The sequence below is a fragment of the Prionailurus bengalensis genome, chromosome A2 (assembly GCF_016509475.1).
Source record: "Prionailurus bengalensis isolate Pbe53 chromosome A2, Fcat_Pben_1.1_paternal_pri, whole genome shotgun sequence".
NCBI lineage: Eukaryota > Metazoa > Chordata > Mammalia > Carnivora > Felidae > Prionailurus > Prionailurus bengalensis.
In genome coordinates, this window is record NC_057348.1 from 53,321,063 (window position 1) to 53,341,484 (window position 20,422).

Consider the following 20,422-nt stretch of genomic DNA (forward strand, 5'->3'; position numbering starts at 1 on the left):
GGAGCCAAAGCATAAGAGACTCTTAAAAACGGAGAACAAACTGAGGGTTGATGGGGGGGTGGGAGAGAGGGGAGGGTGGGTGAGGGGTATTGAGGAGGGCACCTGTTGGGATGAGCACTGGGTGTTGTATGGAAACCAATTTGACACTAAATTTCATATTAAAAAAAAAAAGATTCTCTCTCTCCCTCTGCCCCTCCCCCACTTGTATGTGCACATGCATGTGATCTCTCAAATAAATAAACAAATAAATAAACACATATTTCTGTATTCTTGAAATCTTTATTTAGACAATTAATGAACTTATATTTGGAGAAATGTGTATAGGTGTTTGAGGATTATAATTAGTTAAGTTTATTTTTTTCACAGTAAGGTCTGATATAAAGTGGTGGCAGAAATTTAAACAGACATCACTTCCAAAATCATGTTTTCTCTAAGTGGTAGTTTGCCAAGAGAGAACAACACTGAATAAAATCTCAGATTTGTCCAACTTCCAATATTTGCTTCTTAACTCAGGTTTGATCTGACCAATCCAGAAGAATTTCATTAAGTTCTATTCATCATGCCCTAATAACATAAATTGGAGGAGGCTTTAGGCTGAGGCTATTTGAGAGAATAACGGTGGTGTAGCTTGAAGAAGTGAAGTCTTAAGGAGGCCCGTTCACTGTCCTGAAAGGCAGACACGTACAAGAAAGGAACAGACTGGTTTTATGTGGGCAAAGCCAAAACCAAATAGCAAACTTAAAGATGGCAGATTTTGGCTCAGTGTAAAAATCAACTGTCTGAAAATGAAGACAAAAAGTAATAGTAATTTTTATTACTGAAAATATAACATTAATTTTACTGAAAAATAGTAATTTTTTGATGATCCCTTGTTATGAACATTGTAGACCAGATTTTACATTGGTATAAAAGTTGGATTTGATGACCTAGTTTTAAGCTTCCTACATATGAATGATAATTAAGTCTTTAATTTTTTTTTTTTTTTTTGAGAGAGAGAGAGAGAGAGAGCATGGATAAGCAGGGGAGGAGCAGAGGGAGAGAGAATCTTAAGCAGGCTCCGTGCCCAGTGTAGGGCTTGATCTCACAACTGTGAGATCATGGCCTGAGCTGAAATCAAAAATTGGGTGCTTAACCGAGACTGAGCCATCCAGGTGCCCCAGATTATTAAGTCTTTAAGCCGTTCAAGTGAACATAGTCACATAGCAGAAATTTTGACACAGAGGAAGACTACTCTTGGCCTCAGGATTTCAGCTCTATCTTAGGAAAATCCCCAACGTACAGAATCTGGAACCTGGGAAATAAACAACACTTACGTAGAAATCTCCCTTCAAGAGAGTACTGTGAAGGTGACTGTTTCTTTATTCCCCAAATTCCAAATTATTGGATTCACAGGTCTTCAGAGGCCCCTCTCTTGGTCATTGGCAAACCAGGAAGCGAGGAACTGGCTCCATCCTACCTTTCAGCCTATTCCTACTGCCCTATCACTTCCTCTCTGAAATATGTGTATTCTATATTATACTGTAACTATACCACCACTTAGCAGGGTTTTGTGAATTACACTTTCATGCTGCAATACTTTTGTTTAAGCCACGTCTCTGCTTGAAATGGCCTTTCTGCATCACACATTGAAAATCCTACTACTTAACTCCTATACTGTAAGAACCTGAAAATGCCTTTAGAAACCATGTGATTAAATCTCCACATTTACATATAAAGAAAATGTAATTCAGGTGAATTTCTAAACTATGCAAAATTTCTTCCTTTCACCCTGTGATCAGAATTTATCACTCCTTTTTCTGTACTGTAGCACAAACAGAGAACCATGTAGAATGTTTGAGACCTTATCTGTTCTAAATTGACAGTATCTGTGAAGGTTAAGTATCTTGACTTTAAAAGAGCACAAGGAATTTTTATTTTTAATTGTGATAAAATACACATAACATAAATTTACTATCTTAACCATTTTTAAGTGTACATTTAGTTCAGTAGCGTTAAGTATATTCACAGTGTTGTACAACCAATCTCCTTTCATCTTATAAAATTGAATCTCTATGTCCATCAAACAACAAATCCCCACAGAGCACAGATGTTTTATCATGTAAAGTGTGATAAAAGAAATAAAGGAATTTTTAAAGTTTATCTGTCTTAACTAAAAAGAAACTGAAATCTTTAAGAGCTGGAAAATTACGTAGAAGCCTGATGAACAAAAGATACTTCTCTTAAAATCTGCTCTGGGAAAAATGAAGAGAATTAATGGTTATAATGGTTGATTATTACAGAAAAGTTACCAAATTGTATCTAAAGGTGTTGGTTGTCTTTACTGTCTTGTATAAGTATCTATTTTTAAAGCTATACTTTTATTACAGAAATCATACTTGAGGGGCGCTGGGTGGCTCAGTCAGTTAAGTGTCTAACCCTTGATTTTAGGTCATGATCTCACCATTTATGAGATTGAGCTCCACATCAGGCTCTGCACTGACAGTGCATAGCCTACTTGGGATTCTCTTTACCCCTCTCTCTCTGCCTCTATCACACTCCCTCTCCCTCTTTATCAAAATAAGTAAATAAACATTTTTAAAAAACACAAAAATCATACTTGCTAGGAAATCATTTTAAAAAAAGATTTTTTATTATGTTTATTTATTTTGAGAGAGAAAGAGAGAGAGAGAGAGAGAGAGAGAGAGAGAGAGACAGAACATTAGCAGAGGAGGAACAGAGAGAGGGAGACACAGAATCTGAAGCAGGCTCCAGGCTCTGAACTGTCAGCCCAGAGCCTGACGTAGGGCTCAAACCCACGAATCATGAGATCATGATCTGAGCCAAAGTCAAATGCTCAACCAACTGAGCCAGCCAGACACCCCTCTAGGAAACCATTTTTAAATAAGAATATAAATTATTACACTCAATTGTTATTATTACAAAATTTTATTTAATCAAAAGTAAAAAATTTTAAAACATGCATAAAAGTGAGTATCTTAGAAAAATGTTAGTAAATTGTGAGATTTTCAAAAATGAATACTCTTTAAAAATTGTTTTTGAATAATTTCACATTTCAGAAATAGTGTGAAGTGGTTAATAAGATCTGCTCTGGAATCATGACCACAAACCCTGAATCCATCACTCAATAGTTACATGACTTGAACAAATTAATTAATCTCTCTGTGTCTTAGTTATCTGTTGGATTAGGAGATGATCTTGTCTACCTTATATGACATAAGGATTAATTGAATAAGATGTGTAAATTCAGCATAGTAACTAGTGCTTACTGTAGTTAATAAATATTAGCTATTATTAATTTTACTGTAGTTGATATAATTCTGGTACTTGGACTCTCTGATAAATAATCTGCTCAATTGCTGTTAACACTAATTTATTCTTTGTGCTGGAACTGTGTGAGGTCTATAGTCTTTCCTTAACCTACCCCCTACCCAGTGCTTTGCATATTGTTGGACAAATAGTAGGTACCTAATCTAAAAAATCTTTGTTGAATGAATGATGAAAATGTTTTTAAAGTTTTATGGAACATATTTCATTATAATAGCACTGAATAACAAACTCCTTTTCAAAGGAATATATCTAACACTAAAAAATGAACTGGGTTTTCAATCAGTTTGGGTTGATTTTTAAAACTAGTCTTTTGGGCTTGTTATATGTGAAGAGCATTTCAATGAATCATGAGAGATGGCTGAAATGATGGACAAATTCACTGAGGAGAAGAGAGCCAGAACACCACCATATATCTTTGCATTTCTATACTAAGGCATGAACTTCTTTCCAGATTCATTGCTTACTAAACTTGGTGTAATGAGAAGAGCATTGGATTGAGAAAAGATGAGCTTTCCCACAGGGTTCTTGTGAGCACTGGTGGTATAGTAGTGAGCAAAGCTGCTTTCCACAGGATTCCCACTGCATGACCTTGGATGACCATTTTTCCTCTTTAAGTGTCCGTTTCTTTGCCTGTGAAAATGAGAGAAAACCAGGGCTCCTGGTGGCCCAGTCAGTTAAGCATCCAACTGGATTTTGCCTCAGGTCATGATCTCATGGTTCATGAGTTCAAGCTTCACGTGGGGCTCCATGCTGACAGTGTGGAGCCTGCTTGAGATTCTCTCTCTCTCCCCTTCTTTCTCTGCCCCTACCCCCACTCACACACGCACACATGCGCGCGCTCTCTCTCTGTCTCTCAAATAAATAAAAAACCTAAAAAATGAGAGTATACCATCTAAGGTCCGTTTTTTCCATTCAGAATATGTGTGGTTCCATTTTGCTAAACTTCGGTGCATCTGGGAACATGTGGCATGTCTCTTCCAGGACAGTGCCAGTTATTCTCCCACCCTGCCAAAATTCAGTTGTTAGTGCCTATTCTGTGAGTAATATCTCCCCCTGAATTGGTGCCAGTTGGAAAATTGTAGAATGGAATGTGCCACCTGGGTTTGGATTTGGAAATCCAAAGTATTGTTGCCTTGAGGTACAAGGATGTTTCTACTGAGCCATGGTGGTGAGTAGGCTGGTAACAACCATTTTCTCTTGGACCAGGAAATGAGGGTCAAATCTCCTTTGCTAATGATAGCAGAATGAAGAGAGCACTCTTATTTCCTTCCAACAATTTGCTATGTGAACTGTGATGCAATCATCACAAACAGAATCAAAGTATCAGTAAAGTGATAAAAATAAATAAAACTTATCTAATGCTTTTGTAATGCAGAGCTGTTTATATTCTTTATCATACTTGATCTCACAAGCATCTTGAATGGAATTCAAGCCCTCCATTTCCACATCCTATAATGTCACTTACAGATCTCTGTTCAATTACAGTGTTCCTTGATTTGGGGAGAGTTGCCTTTCTTGCTCTAGAGGGGCAACATGGTGGAATGGAAAGGGAATATGGTCTACCTCTAACTAAGTGTTAGACCTTGAATTAGTCAAGTATTACCCCTTTCTGGGACTCTGTTTCTTCATAAATAAAAAGCCTCTAAGCGAAAATTTCCCTCTCAGAAGGCTGAGGAAGTATGTTATTAAAGTCTCACATGTCAGTAAAGTCTTATAACAGTTTAATAACTAGTATGCTGACATGTACCTAGAATAGAACAATAAGACAGAGGATGGTCTCATCAAATATTAGAGTAAATGACCATATTTCTGTCTTTAATTGTAAATACCTGATCAACATTCAAACAAAGAATCCATTTGGTTGAAATGCTCTGCATTTCAAAGGACTCACACAAGCACATTGTTTAATCCAGGGATTTTTACGTAGAAAGGGGAAGAGAGGTACCTAAAATGTGTGGCTGAGTGCTGTGCTAGATACTGTACATACTTATATTTGTTCAGCAAATATTATTGGGCACCTAATATGTACCAGACATTATAATAGAGCTGACATGGGATTGATATAGCAGTTACTATGACAGCTAGGGCCCTGTTATCGTGGAATTTACATTTTGATTGGGGAGATAGATAATAGTCAAAGAAAATTTTTAAATGAATATAATGTCTTTGAAGATAATAGAATGACTGGGAGGGGAGGGGACTACCTTAGCTCAGGTAGTCTGGAAAAACATAACAAGGTAATGTATAAACTGAGACTCAAATAGTAAGAAGCAGCAGAACGTTCAAAGGTCTAGGGGAAGGATATATCCTGCAGCAAGTGCAAAGCCCAAGAGAGGTGAGGTGGTAAGTGTAGCTCATTTGAGGAATACATTAAAATAATTTAAATCTAACAAATTTTAGAAATAGGTATTATCTTTATCCTATAGATAAAGATACAGAGAAATAAAGGTAGTAAATTTCAGGTAGTAAATTGAGGATCTGAGACTTAAACCCAAGTTAATCTGGTTCCACTCAGCAATTGATTGAAATGCAAAATTTCTGAGTTGGCTTGAATAAGTTGTTTCTTTGTGACCCAGTGGGAAAGGTACTCTTTCTTCATTTTGATTCAGGGTGTATACACTTCAACTAAAAGATGTAAATGGCTATTTGCTTTTGGCATTGGATGAACATATAGCACTGTGTATTCTTGTATGATACTATTTTATGTATTGTGGTTCCTCATTCCTCGAGTCTCAGATGGGTGGGTGTCCTCTGTCAGGAATCAAGCAACAGGTCTTTATTAAGGATTTTGTTATGGGGCTGAATGTTCATGTGTCCTGTTCCCCCCCACCTCCACCCACCAATCCACCCGCTGCCAAATTCATGTGTTGAAGTTCTAACTCCCAATGTGATGGTATTTGGAGGTGGGGCCTTTGGGAGGTAGTTAGGTCTGGATGAGGTCATGAGGGTGGAGCCCCATGATAGAATTAGTGTTTTTATAAAAAGAAAACAGAGAGCTCTTTCTCTCTCTCTCTACCATGTGAGAACACAGCAAGAAGGTGGGTCTTTCCAAGCCAGGAAGAGGATCTTACTGAGTAGACTGGCACCTTGATCTAGACTTCCCAGCCTCTAGAACTGTGAGAAATAAATGTGTATTGTTTAAGCACCCAGTCTATGGTATTTTACTATAGCAGTCCGAGGAGATAGATATCTGTATCTATACATCTTTGTCTATGTTATACATAGATAACATAAGTAAATAATACATAGATAATAGATGATATATATTATTTCTCTATATATTTATCTGTAGGTCAGTAGAGAGAGGTAGATAGGTAGGTAGGTAGGTAGATAGACATAGACATAGATAGATTAGATGGATGGATAGATAGATAGATAGATAGATAGATAGATAGATAGATAGGGAAAGAGAAGGAGATTTATTGTAAAGAATTGGCTCACACAGTTATGGAGACTGAGAAGTTCCAAGATCTGTGGGCAAACTGGAGACCCAGGAGAGCTGATGGAATAGTTCCAAGTCTGAAGACCTAAGCACCGGGAAAGTTGTTGTAAATTTCAGTCTGAGTCCAAAGGCAGGCGAAGACTGAGACCTAGCTCAAAGACAGTCAGAGAGAGAGTGAATTCTTCCTTACTCCATCTTTTTGTTCTCTTCAGGCCTTCAATAGATTGGATTAGGTGCACTTACATTGGGGAGGGCAATCTGCTTTACTCAGTTCTAACTCAAATGTTAATGTCATCCAGAAACACCCTCACCAGAATAATGATTAGGCAAATATCTGGACCCCTGTGGCCTTGTCAAGTTGCAACATAAAATTAACTCTCCCCGTTTTGCTTTATTTAAGGCAGTGGTGAGTGTGAGGGTGTGTGTGTGAGGCAGTAGGAAGGAAATATAAGACAGTCTGCACCCTCAGAAGGCTCTGATACAGTAGGAAGAGGCACACATAAATGAAAAATCAGTGGGTTATACTAAACTGTGTCTCTCTAAAGTGACAAGGGAATGGGTTTCAGACTAAACTTTCAAAGGAAAGGAAAACCACTATCAGAGGGAAGGACAGGAAAGGTTTCATAAAGGAGGAGGAACTTGTTTTGGACCTTGAAGAATGAGAAGAGGTGATTTCCTTCCTTTTTTTTAACATTAATTTTCAAATGGTCTTTAATAAGTTTTAGGATACATGCAAAGATAATTCATAAAATTTGTACCAGAAAAGAAAATATAAGACTCTCCATCCAATTTTGTTGAGGCTACAATAGCCTTAACAATAATTTGGATAAGAGCAAAGAGAAAAGGACTTATATCCCATTCCACCTACAAATTTAGATGCAGTCATTCTTTGTAACATGTTATTAATAGAATCTGATTAGGTATCAAAAAGAACATTGTATAATAAGGTAAGACTTGTTCCTGGATCCAAAAGCTGGAAGAAAAGTACAAAGTCTATGATTGCTTCACAGGTGAATTCTCTTAAACATTTATGGTAGAGAATACAAGTTCCACAAACATTCTTACTCCCAGCTCATTCTGTGAAGCCAGCATTATTACTCTGACATCAAACAAGACAAAAACACCACAAAAAAAGAAAACTCACAAACCAAAATCCCCAATAAACATAGATTCAACAATTCCTAAATAACATTTTAGTGATAGCACTTTAGCATTTTAGATGATCCCATGATATATAAAAAGGATCATGCTTTGGGGCACCTGGATGGCTCAATTAACCTGGATGGTTAACGTCCAGCTGCAGCTCAGGTCATGATCTTAAGGTTTGAGAGTTCGAGCCCCACATCGGGCTCTCTGCTGTCAGCGCAGAGCCGGCTTCAGATCTTTGGCTCCCTCTCTCTCTGCCCCTCCCCTACTTGTACTTGTGCTCTCTCTCTCAAAAATAAATGAACATTTTTTAAAAAGAAAACAAAGGATTATGCATGATGACCCAATGGGGTTCATCCCAGGGACTCAAAATTCATATAACATTTCAATATCAATCAATGTAATTCACCACAGCAGCAAATATAATAAGAAAAACAATAAGATCTCAATAGATGCATAAAAATCCTTTGAGATTACCTTTTGTGGTGTGTGTATGTGTTAAGAACACAGTAAATTTTGTGGTGAGAACTCTCAGAAAATTTCAAGAATACAATACAGAATTGTTACCTGATGTACTTTAGATCCTCAAAACTCATTCATCTTGCCTAACTGAAACTTTGGAATCTTTGACCAACATCTAATTGCTGCCTCCCCAGCCCCTGACAACCACCATTCTACTCTCTGCTTCTAAGTTTGACTATTTTATATTCTACATGTAAGTGGCTTATGAAGTATTTATCTGTACCTGGCTTATTTTACTTGGCATAATGTCCTCCAGGTTCATCCATGTCATTGCAAATGACAGAGCTACCTTTTTAAAGGCTGAATAATATTCCATTATACATATACATCACACTTTCTTTATCCATTTGCCCATCACTAGACATTTAGGTTGTTTCCACATCTTGGCTATTGTGCGAAAGAGGTGGTTTCTAAGCAGACCAAAGCACAGAGGCAGTAGTTTGATGAGAGGTAGCTGGGAAACAGCATCTGCGTGGTAGATTGATGTAGTAGTACCATTCAGTGTCTGAATGGTGGTAGGACAGGGCTCCTACATATGCTGGTGCAGGTTTTTCACCATACAAGTGCATTTGAGTGTGGAGACTAGTGAGGGATGAAACTCAGCCCCACCTTCTTTTTGCCAGTCCAGGGTACCTGGGTACAGGAATGTGTCCACCTGGAGTAAAGGGTGCTTTTTTTCTAATTCACACAACAACTCTGCAGCTGTCTTGCAGGAGGGAAATGGTAGGAGATAAATTTGAAATAGAAGGATGGGGCCAGATTATACAGAATGTTCCTTTATATCTTGACTGCTATAAATGGATGGAAACGTGCAGCTTTGATGGTAATGGTGGGTATGATTTGTGACCCTCCACTGGAGTTAAACCTAGGGCTTTGCCAGGGCTAGGAACCATGTTTATCTAGCATAAAATAAATCTGTATCTTTTGAAAATTATATTTGCTTGATGTTTCTCTAAAGCAAACTTCATAACTGACCCATTTTGCTCCAAAATCAAATCAGCCTGATTTAATTTTATAAGCCAGTCATGGAAAGAGAATTTGTCCCATGACTCCAAAGCATTCTGTTCTGTAGCTCCACTATAATTATAGACAAATGCATCTAATCTTCCCATCATGTGTTCTGAATTACAGGATTCTTTTTTTTCTTCTGTATTCGATAATCTTATCTTGTTATACTGCATCATTTAATTATTCCCCAAAATAGAGATCTTCAGAAAATCTGCTCAGAAAAAGTGATTTAGTGTTCCTAACTGAAGTCAAACTGGGGTGTTTACTTAGAAATTAGTCATTTTCAGAGCTTTGAGTTTTTGCTGTTTTTCTTAAGGGGTCTCATCTGCCATCTAAGGCTATTGAAGTTGTCCCACAGACAACTTAAGCGAATATATAAATTCCAGAGACATGGACTCTGTAGGTATCTTCAGAGACCTACAAGCCCAGGACTCTTTCACAATGAGCAAATGTGCCAAATAGTAGGACAGGTATTGGGAATACAAAAATGAATAGAGCACAGTCCCCATCTGAGAAACTAAACAGTCTCTAAATTTGATCATCAGAGGTCCTGAAATTTAATTTTACCAGCTCTGCCACCTACTAACTACTACCTTTAACCAAGTCCCTTAATTTATCTGAGCCTCATTTTCCTATAAAACCTGTAACATTGCGATGACATTCCTGTAAGGCATGAAGTATCATGAGATTAATTGGTTATCTGGGATGAATGACGTATGTAGTCATTCAGTGTTCTCTTTCCCTCCTTCATATTACTTCTGTCCTCTTTGGATCTTTACCTTTACAGACTGAAGATTTTATTGAAGTCTTTCCTAACATCAGAGCCTTTACATTTTGTTCTTTTTTCCCTGAGCCATTTCTACTTTCATTATGTTATTTGTTTTTAGACAAGTGGACCTAATATGCTGAGTCAAAAATATGGACATCCTATAGTTTGTACAAGATGAGGTCAGAGTGTAAGAAACTCTTTATTACTTTAAAAAAAAACTTTTTAAATGTTTATTCATTTTTGAAAGAGAGAGAGACAGAAACAGACAGAGCATGAGCAGGGGAGGGGCAGAGAGAGAGACGCGGAATCCGAAGCAGGCTCCAGGGTCCGAGCTATCAGCACAGAGCCTGACATGGGGCTCAAACTCATGGACTGTGAGATCATAGCCTGAGCCGAAGTCCGATGCTCAACTGACTGAGCCACCCGGGAGCCCCTGTAAGAAACTCTTTGTATTGGGTTTCCAGTAAACTTTCTGATGATACCCAACATTTTAAAATCTTTCACTCTTGTTCTTTTTGTGTTTTGTCTGTGACATTGTACAGGACTGATGTCTTTTTTTTTTCCTCCCCTGTCATTTCAGGTTCCTTTACTGGATTGTAGTTGAACACTCATGATCCTGTGATAAGATCATTTCCCCTGAATGTGTTTTCTTACACTTAGTCACATTAAAACTCCTCTGCCACTTTTCTGCCCACGTCCACATCTTCTTTCAGTTTATCCCTAATCAGCTTGGCATTTTAATCCCTGGAAGAGCTGAATGCCATCTGCAACTTGGCAATTTCCCCTTGTACTCTCTTCCAGATCATTTATATGAATGTTAACTAAGACACCATGCAACTTGCTTTCTATGTAAGAAGTGCCTTGTTGCAGAGCATTTGATAGAACAATTTAATCACTGAATTAATAACATCAAGGACTAGCCACAGAACTTTTTATCCGGAAAAGTGTTCACTCATTCCTATTGTTTGCTTCTCATTCCTAAACCAATTATCTGTAACAGACATTTCTCCACATATGGGGTTTTATGGTTTGTGAATTAGAAAACAAGTCCAAATTTGAGTTAAGAACCCTTTACCAATATTAAGACCCTGACTATTTTAGGTCTGATTTATGTCTCTGTTCCAGAACATCTTTAGTAGGAATCATATACCACTTTCTATCATTTCATTAAATCCTCTTAGCTAATATCTTCTTAAATATCTTCTTAAATAACTGTCATTTTCCAGGCAGGTGCTAGGTTTCTAGGCCTAATCAATTACGTTATCAATTGAGTTGCCAGATGAATGCTGTGCAGTAGCTATCGGTTTGGTTGTGTACTGGTAAGATAGCAAGTCCTGAAATCTACTTACTGCACCAGCTTCCCAGATGATCTCAAGCCCTGGTTTGTTCCCTCCAGTCTCTCCCACATTCCAGATAAGTGGTTTCTCAGATCTTAGGCACAACTGATCATGTCACCTCCTTGCTTAACATCTTTGACAGTATTTTTAAATTTTTCTAATGTTTATTTATTTTTGAGGGAGAGAAAGAAACAGAGCACAAGCAGGAGAGGGGCAGAGAGAGGGAGACACAGAATCTGAAGTAGGCTCCAGGCTCTGAGCTGTCAGCACAGAGCACAATGCGGGGCTTGAACTCACTAACTACAAGATCATGACCTGAGTTGAAGTTGGATGCTTAACCGACTGGGCCACCCAGGCACCCCTCTTTGACAGTATTTTTGGAGACAATTGGGAAAGTTTTAAAGATGTTAAAATTTATTTTAACAGTAAAGATGTTAAAAATTATTAATTATTAATACTAAATTAAGTGTTAAAAAGTCATTACCCAGGATAGCCAAACTCATAGACAGAAAGTAGATTATCAGGGATGAGATGGGGATGGGATATGGGCAGTTATTGTTTCATGGCTCCAGTTTCTATTTGGAATGGCGAAAATTTTTGGAAATAGTGATGATGACTGCACGTTGTGAATGTATTTAACACCACTGAATTTTAGACTTAAAAATGTTTAAATGGCAAATTTTGTTATGTATATTTTGCTACAATAAAAAATGCATCATCGCCAGAGATAGTATTTAAAGTGTTATAGAAGAAATGGTATGAAATTTTGGATTTGTTTTAAAACACTCAAACAATAGTCTCAACAGTGAGGGTGATAGTTGAAAATGATGGGCAAAATATTGATAACTGATGAGGATAGTTTTTTCACAATAAAAAGTTTTAAAAACTTTTGTAAACTAGCCATTAAGTCCCAACTATTCAGCCTGACATCTGAACCCTTTGCCGGTTAGATGCTTCCCTTTCTCTATACCTGCAGCTCTCACTGCTCAGCTTACAGTGTCCTTCCCTGCAGTCACGGGGTCCACCACAGTGTTCTGTGCTTACGTAGCTTCTGTGCCTTTATACTCAGCCATTCAATTCTGCTTCCTTCTTCTTATGTGGCAAATTCCTACTCATTCTTTAAGACTTTAAGATTCCCTTTCTAGAGCCCTCCTAGACTTCTCCAGGCAAAGAGAATTCCCTCCTTTGAGTTCCTAACATGCCTTGTTTATACTCCTGCTATAGCTTATACCCTAAATTTATATTTATACCTTTTATTTATGCTTCTGTTCTCCACTAATCTGTAAGCTTCGTAAAGGTAGAGGGAACTTGCTTTTCACTACATGTTTCTGAGTTATATGAAACTTCTTCTGTTGTTTTAGTTGTGCACTTCAAGTATTTTTTTAAAGAAAGATTGAAAGGTGGGAATGTGAATACTGGTTATAAATCTTAAGAGTTGAAAAGGAACTTAGTAATTGCCTGTATTGGTAATGGCCATCATTCTCCTTTTCTAGACTGTGCTTTCTCTACTTGGCAACTGCTGATGCATTTTTACAGTTCCAGCACCTACTATTGGGTACTCAGTAAATTGTTGTTGAATTTATTGACAAATTGTAGACTTTCTTTCTAGAGATTGCAAAAAGCCAGATATGTAGCTTGGGGTATATGGACACACACTTTCTAGAAGAAAGTGAATTTTCAGGCATGGTTTGTCAAGGCAGCAAATGAGCACCTGGAGGGATATTCCTGGGCTAGTGGGGTTGGTGGCAGTACACATCTTGCCAGTGGGTGGCGGCAGGACCTCATAAACCCTCTGCAAGACTAGCAGGCCTAATTTTACCCTTTGAGTGTAGGGTGGGAAATAGGAATCCTCTAATATTTCCAGTTTACTTTCTAACTTCTTCATGCCTAGAGATGCTTGGCTGAAAGAACAAGGCCAGTGAGACAGTGAGTGCCAGAAACTAAGCACCTTGTTAAAGATAAGTGTCCACACCAGTGCCAGGTATTTACTAAGTGCTAGACTGGTTCCAGAGCTCTAAGAATGCTTGTTAGTGCTTTCATATTCTAGATTGGGGTTTTGATCCCTATATAAACCTCAGGCACCTAGGGAAGATTTACACTTAAGGCTGTTTTTAGGCCCTTTAGTTCCAGTGTGGTTGGAGATTGAGAACAGATTTTCATGTGGGGAAGAAAGAATAGACGCGCACGTGCCCTCAGATACGCAATGCAGGAAGAAAGGAGGAACTTGGGCCTGCAGTGACAGGCTCTGTTCAGTCAATCCTGAAGGTGGCCCCTTCTGGTTTTCTCCATTTGTCTGGCCAAAACCATCACTCCTAATATTAACATAACATTAACTCCAGTTAATAAGCAAGCCCTGATTATGAACCTAGGTAAGTACATAGCTCAGTGAAGGAGTTGGAAATTTATGGACACAATGATTATGTTTGTACAGGCCTTAGCTCAGAGCATATAAGCAGACAACAGCACATAATCATTATTAAAATGCCAAAATGTTCTGGAAAATCCAGGGCTCACTTGTGGGTGGTCCTTGCACCAAGCATTATTACATAATCCAGTTGTCTAAGGCTCAGGGTGGGAGAGGGGTATCCCAGATTATTAGACAACTGAGTTTGAAAGGTGGTATCAGATGATGATGCTGTGAGCCAAATATCATAAGCAGACAATAAATGGGATGAAAGTTCAGAGGAGGAAGAGGCCATGTTGGCTGTGGTAATAATAAAACAGCAGTAATACCTGGTACATAAATATTTGTTGCATTTTGCTAACAGTAGTTTGTATTTACATAGCATTTCAGAGTTTCCAAAACACTTTCATGTCCGTTATTCTCATCTGGCTTTATTAAGTCTTCACAATGACCTGTGAGTAAGGTATTAATAAATGAGGTAAAATATATAAAATAAAATACTTAGAATAGTGGCTAGCACATAGTGTATGCTTGCTATGAGTATTACAATTATTATCAGCCCTGTTTTATATATGAGGAAACTAAGGCTCAGAGAGGCAACTATTGTCAAGTCAGACTCCTGAAAAGTGGTAGAACTAGGCCTGAACCCAACAAAACTGGCTTCTATTTCTAGACCTTTCTCCATTCCATTTCGAGACCTTTCTCCATTATCCCATGCATAAAACAGGGAGAATTTAAGTTGGGCTTGCATAGGTTGGGCCAACAAGTTTTGAGGCGGCCTTAGCAGAGAAGTGTTTTGAAATTGTGTTCCTCAGCCTCATAAGCCCTAGTTGAATAGGAATTGGTGAGATTGGTGAATGTGTTCATTGCCTTGAGTAAGAAGAGTTAAATCTAGAAGGCTCTACTCATTTTAGCAATAAGGGAAGATGGTTCATTGCCTGGCCCATCAAGGAAGCTGCAAGCCATTAAACTCACATAGATCCTCAGCTGCTAGGCTTGTTAAGAAAATGTACAATAGGGGGAAATTGACAACACAGGCACCATAGATATTTTTAGTCTGTGCTTCAAGGATGTACATCTTGGGTTCTGTTTAGGGTTGAGAACAAGGAGGTGAATTTGGGTTGATTTGACAAGATTGCCAGTCAGAAAGTCCTTCTCTGTGCCCTGTTTATGCAAGAGGCTATGAGGTTAGGGAGGGAGGAAGGGAACTAAGGGAGGTGAAGTAACTTTCCCAAACTTTCAAACACTGAGGAGAGTGGTGTATTTTTCTTGGGGCATCAGGGGAGGGTGGGGAGGACAGTGTGACAATGTCAGTAAAAACTATAACTCTGTATGTTCCTTGCACCAGCAGTTCTGCAATAAATTGTTTACCCTTCTAATGTACAACATGGTGACTATAGTTAATAAAATTGTATAGTGTACTTGAAATTTTCTAAGAGATTAAATCTTAAGTGTCCTCACCACACACACAAAATGGTAACTGTGTGAGGTGATAGACATGTAATGTGGTAATCCCAATTCACAAAGTATGGGTATATTAAATCATGATATACACTAAATGTATACAATTTTATTTGTCAATTCTACCTCAGTACAGCTAGGAAAAATAAGTTCTTTATCCTATGGATAGATTCTCTCTTTTTTTTTAATGTTTACTTATTTATTTTGAGACAGAGCAAGGGAAGGGGAGAGAAAGAATTCCAAGCAGGCTCTGCATTGTCAGCACAGAGCCTGAGGCAGAGCTCAATCTCAGGAACCCATGAGACCATGACCTGAGCCAAAATCAAGAGGCAAATGCTTAACCAGCTGAGCCACCCAGGTGCCCCTCTATGGATATATTCTTAAATGTTAGCCATTATAGCACTGTTTATAATGTCAAAAATAACCCCAAACTGAAAATCTAAACACTCACCAATATATATTGGTGATATTACTGTATGACTTTCAAATAGAATTTCTTGCAACTATTAGAAAGAGGTCCATCAGTATGTGCTGAAAGCATATCACTAAGATGTTTTATCAAGTGCAATAAAAATCAAGATCCAAAAAAGAAGAGTTTATGTAGCATGATACTATATGTATGTATGAAGCATATATGTATGCAAATAACATACACACATTTTCCCCACACTGGAAGGATATGCTTGCAACTGGTAATGAGGATTATGTGTGATGAAAAAGGAATGGGAAAGGAGAAACTTATTTTTTATCTTATTCTTTTATGTGCTTTTGAAGGTAGATTTTGGTTGATTTCACCACATGACATACCTTTTTTGTTGTTGTTTAATTTAAGCCACTTGCCTAAGGTCACAGAGCCAGGAAAGGTTAAGGCTAGGATTTCAGAGCATTGTGATTCACAGCTTCTCTGGATTCTAACACGCTGACTCCTAACAGTGCTCTCTTAATATCAGCAGGTACTTCTGTCACTTCTGTCACTTGCTTGTAAGTTACAAGCAAGATTCTTCATAAAAATATCTGGAACCAAAATTTCCAAGGGCCAGAGCTGGGAGAATGTGCTCATTCTCCAGAAAACGTCTCTGCCCCATCCACTTGCTATCTCAGCTTCTTTTTTATAAGATTGGCTCAGCCAAGAGAGGTCAGTGACCCAGAGCCAGGAAACACAGACCAAGATTTTCAACAGGACAAATTACCTTAAGGAAAAAGCATTAAGATCATTGGAGAGGTGGGGCTGGGGAGAAGGCATGAAAACAGTATCGTTAGCTGACTTGGTCACTGGGCAGGTGCAGGAAGTGGCAGATAAACCCAGCCAGAATCTATAAATATACTTCAGTATCAGTGTTTAAAACTCACAAAATAAGCAAGTGCAAGTGAATTAAAATACTTGGTGACACGTAAGCACCTAGATGTAAACTCTTAGTTCTAGGCTTAACCCCTATGAACTTTTCTGTGGTTTGGGCATATTATTTAACTGCTCTGGGTTTCAATTTCCCCATCAGTCAGATGGACAGCACTATCTGCCCTGGCTGCCTCACCAAGTTGTAAGGGACAAATAAGGCAAGGAATGTGCTTTGAAAGTGCAAGGTATCATACTGAATGAGAGGTTATTGTTAATGGCTCTGAGACTTACCTCACAGAACAAGAGCTATTTTGAGACAGGAAGATAGAAGGAAGCATCAGAAAAGCATTGCTGATAACAAGGTAGACACACCTCATCAACACAAGAAAGGAACCTCTAGGGTCATTTACTCCATTTCTCCTTTTTATAGTCATGGAAAAGATCTCCAGAGTCAAAAATCTACAGAGCAGTGATAGTGCCACTATAGACTATCATTTAAATTCATAAATAAGATGGAACTGTAGCCAAGGAGACAGGATAGGGTACAGGCCCCTTGCTGGAGGGGCTTACAGACCTATGGATGTTGAACAGGGTTCTGTAAGCAAGCTGATGAAGCTCACTAAGGTATTGGAACAAAGGTTGGGGGGATAGGCTTCAGTGATCCAGCTCCAGGATGGCTGAGTACCTCTGGGGAGCAATTTAAGGGTGGCCAGGGACTTAGGACAAATGATAACTTCCTAGAACGGACTGTTCCAGAATCCAGAGAGGAAAGGAAATATCTTGGCCTCATCCTGGGTAGTTCACAGGAACCAGGGTAGGAAGTATTTGTAGTGGAAATAGTGCTCACAACATCAAGTCCTTTTGAGCGGAAGAAGGAAAATAGGGAAAAAACATGCAATGTAGCACAAATGACGAGTCAGTTTTTGTAATGGTGGGAGTGAAGATGGAGAGAATGAATCAGCAGAGGGAGACAGTACTATACAGTCCCAAGGGCACTGAACCCACACGTGGGTGTGAATACTGACTGGCTCTGTCACTAACTTGCCATGTGACCTTGAATATGCCATTTTCCTCCTCTGAGTCTTGGTTTCCTCATCTCAGAAATGAATACCTTTCTGTCTCATAAGTTGTTATGAGGATTAAGAGAGATCTTCTTGAAAGCAACGTACATACAATTCCTGGAACATGATGTCCAATAAATGTTAATTTATCCCTTTATTTTGGAGAGGGACTTCTAGAAACCCACCAGTGAAATATGCTAATTTGAAATTTCAAGCACTGGGAAAGTGGGACCAACCCAGCTAACAGGTATAGTGTGGAAAGGCCCTTTTCCCATATGGAGAAGTAGCCTAAATGGACAGATAAGAAAATCTTATGGGGGTGAGGATGGGGAGTTAAGAGCAAAGTAGGAATGGATAGAAATATAAACATAAACACAGTCCACTTATGAGGGCCTCTGAAGACACTGATGCATTAATATGACGTTCCTCTAGATCCATGACAAGATAGGAAGATAATAATTACTATATAACTCAGCCTGACTAATTTTCTTGACTGAAATTCAGAAATACAAGATAGGTTTTGTGTTCAATTATAGCAGCATTCCTCAGCCTCTTCCCTTTTAAAATTTATTTTCTGGTATAATTAACTCTGTCATTCATTGTCCTTTAATCCTTATTTTGTTGGTTATATTTGCCTTTTAAATTATTAATTGCCTCAAATCCTTTTTGGAAGTATGGGTATGAAGGGGTAAAATGATAACAGTTTCTTTAAAAACTCCAAGGGCAGAGCCCAAGTAGAAAATCAGAGTGACTTGTGGGATAGAGGAAGATAAGCAAAGTATATCTGTAAGACTGACCTGCTCTTTACGAGGAATAACATTAGGGGAATCCCTACTTCTAGACTTCTTTTGTAGCCCAAAGACCAAGGATGTTATCATAAAAATTGCAAAATCTAGGAGTGAAAAAGTGCTTTGGATTATTTTATGTGTAGGCAAGCTGAGCATAAAGGAGAGGAAGTGGTTTGTTTGCTTGAGGCTGTCTCACGATGATCCAGTAGCTGAGTTATAGGGTCCAACCCTCTCATTCTGGGGTTCTCTCTACTATGGTCCTCTTCTTTATGATCGTGAATTCCTGATCTCAAACACTTCTATGATACTAATTTGTGTGGGTTGTTTTTTTTTTCCCCTTTTTCTAGGGCCAAGTGCTTCCGGGGCAAAAAAGTCCTTGGAGATTATGATATCAAAGTGGAACAGGTAATCACCCTGAAGCCCAGAGTTACATCTGCATCATCATTATTCTTTCTTGACATCCCACAGTGAACCATCTAGTTCTTCAGAGTAGAGTTCAGTGTCTGTCACTGGATTCTAGGCTCTCCATCTCCTTCCCTCACCCCTCTCCCTGGGGATTTTCTGCCTATGAGATATGGTTATGAAGGCTGCATTTCAACTTCCTGACTTTCTTTCATGGTGCTGGTGTCTGTAAAGAAGCGAGGAGAGTGGCTCTTAGGGACTTCTTGCAGTACACAGTTCTCAGGCTGAGGAAAACCTTAGGGGAATGTCTTCCTGGGACACCGGCCATACCTCCGTATTGTTGGTTGCATGATTTTCCTGGGTTGGCACATATCTGGCATTCAGTTGTGCAGCCTCCAGTGGTGCCTATTCTGGGTGTGAGGCTACACTGCAGAGAGAATTTCAAAAGAACACCTTGCTTGTAATGTAGTAAAGTCCTGAAATCACCCCCCTCCTTTTTTTTAATCTTCCTCTACCCTTTGCATTGTAATAGAGATAATTAAGTCCATTTGGGTGGAGAAGGGGTGTCCAGTTGAAACAATGCATGTATTTTCTATGTAATAATAGAAGTTACTTGTCATTCCTTACACAGAGTGCTGTGATTTACAGAGTACTCTCCTATGCATTGTTGCATTCAGTTCTTAAAACAACTTGTTAGATAGGCAGGGTTGATTACAAATTATTCCCATTTTATAGATGAAAGAAATCCTCCCCGCCTCCCACCCCGAGAGGTGAAGTGACTTGCTTAAAGTCTTATGGAGCTAAATGGGGGCAGAACAGAAGTAAAACCCGGTTGCCTAAACTAAAACCTGGTGTTTTTATGTTGAAACTGACAGAGGGCGTGTTGCCTCAGTTTGTGTTCCTGCTCTGTAGAAAGTCAGCACAGGGGAGTCAGAACACCTGAGCTTTGCTCCAGTCTCTGCCAACACTAAGTTTTATTTTCCAGAAAAGTCACTTAACTGCTTCTTTGGTAAATAGGGAGAATTCTCTCTGTCCTTCTTGCCTCACAGAGTTGCTATGAGAGCTGGATGAGATCAGTTTGTGAAAATATTTGAAAACTGAATAAATGTTTAGGGGAAAAGCTGCTGCTGCTCTGGGGAGAACTTGGCAAAGGACTGTGATCTTATTTCCCTACCGTTATTTTTATTTATTTATTTTTATTTTTATTTATTTTTATTTTTATTTTTTTTATAATTTTAACTATAGTTAAAAAAAAAAAAAAACAAAACATGTAACATGTAATGTACCCTCTTAATCCCCTACTGTTATTTTCCAGGCCGAATTTTCAGAGCTCAACCTGGTGGCCCATGCAGATGGGACATATGCTGTGGATATGCAGGTGCTCCGGAATGGCACAAAGGTTGTCCGGTAAGCTCCTTT

General features: G+C 38.6%; 1 protein-coding gene across 1 annotated transcript in view; it reads left to right on the plus strand.

The window, feature by feature from the left end:
• Positions 1-20,422, plus strand: part of SYN2 (synapsin II) — a 196,880-nt gene that overhangs the window by 126,308 nt on the left and 50,150 nt on the right. Inside the window, exons 2-3 of the mRNA XM_043588144.1 lie at positions 18,949-19,006; positions 20,319-20,410. Of these exons, the coding sequence (XP_043444079.1) occupies positions 18,949-19,006; positions 20,319-20,410 (150 nt within the window). The remainder of the gene's footprint in view (positions 1-18,948; positions 19,007-20,318; positions 20,411-20,422) is intronic.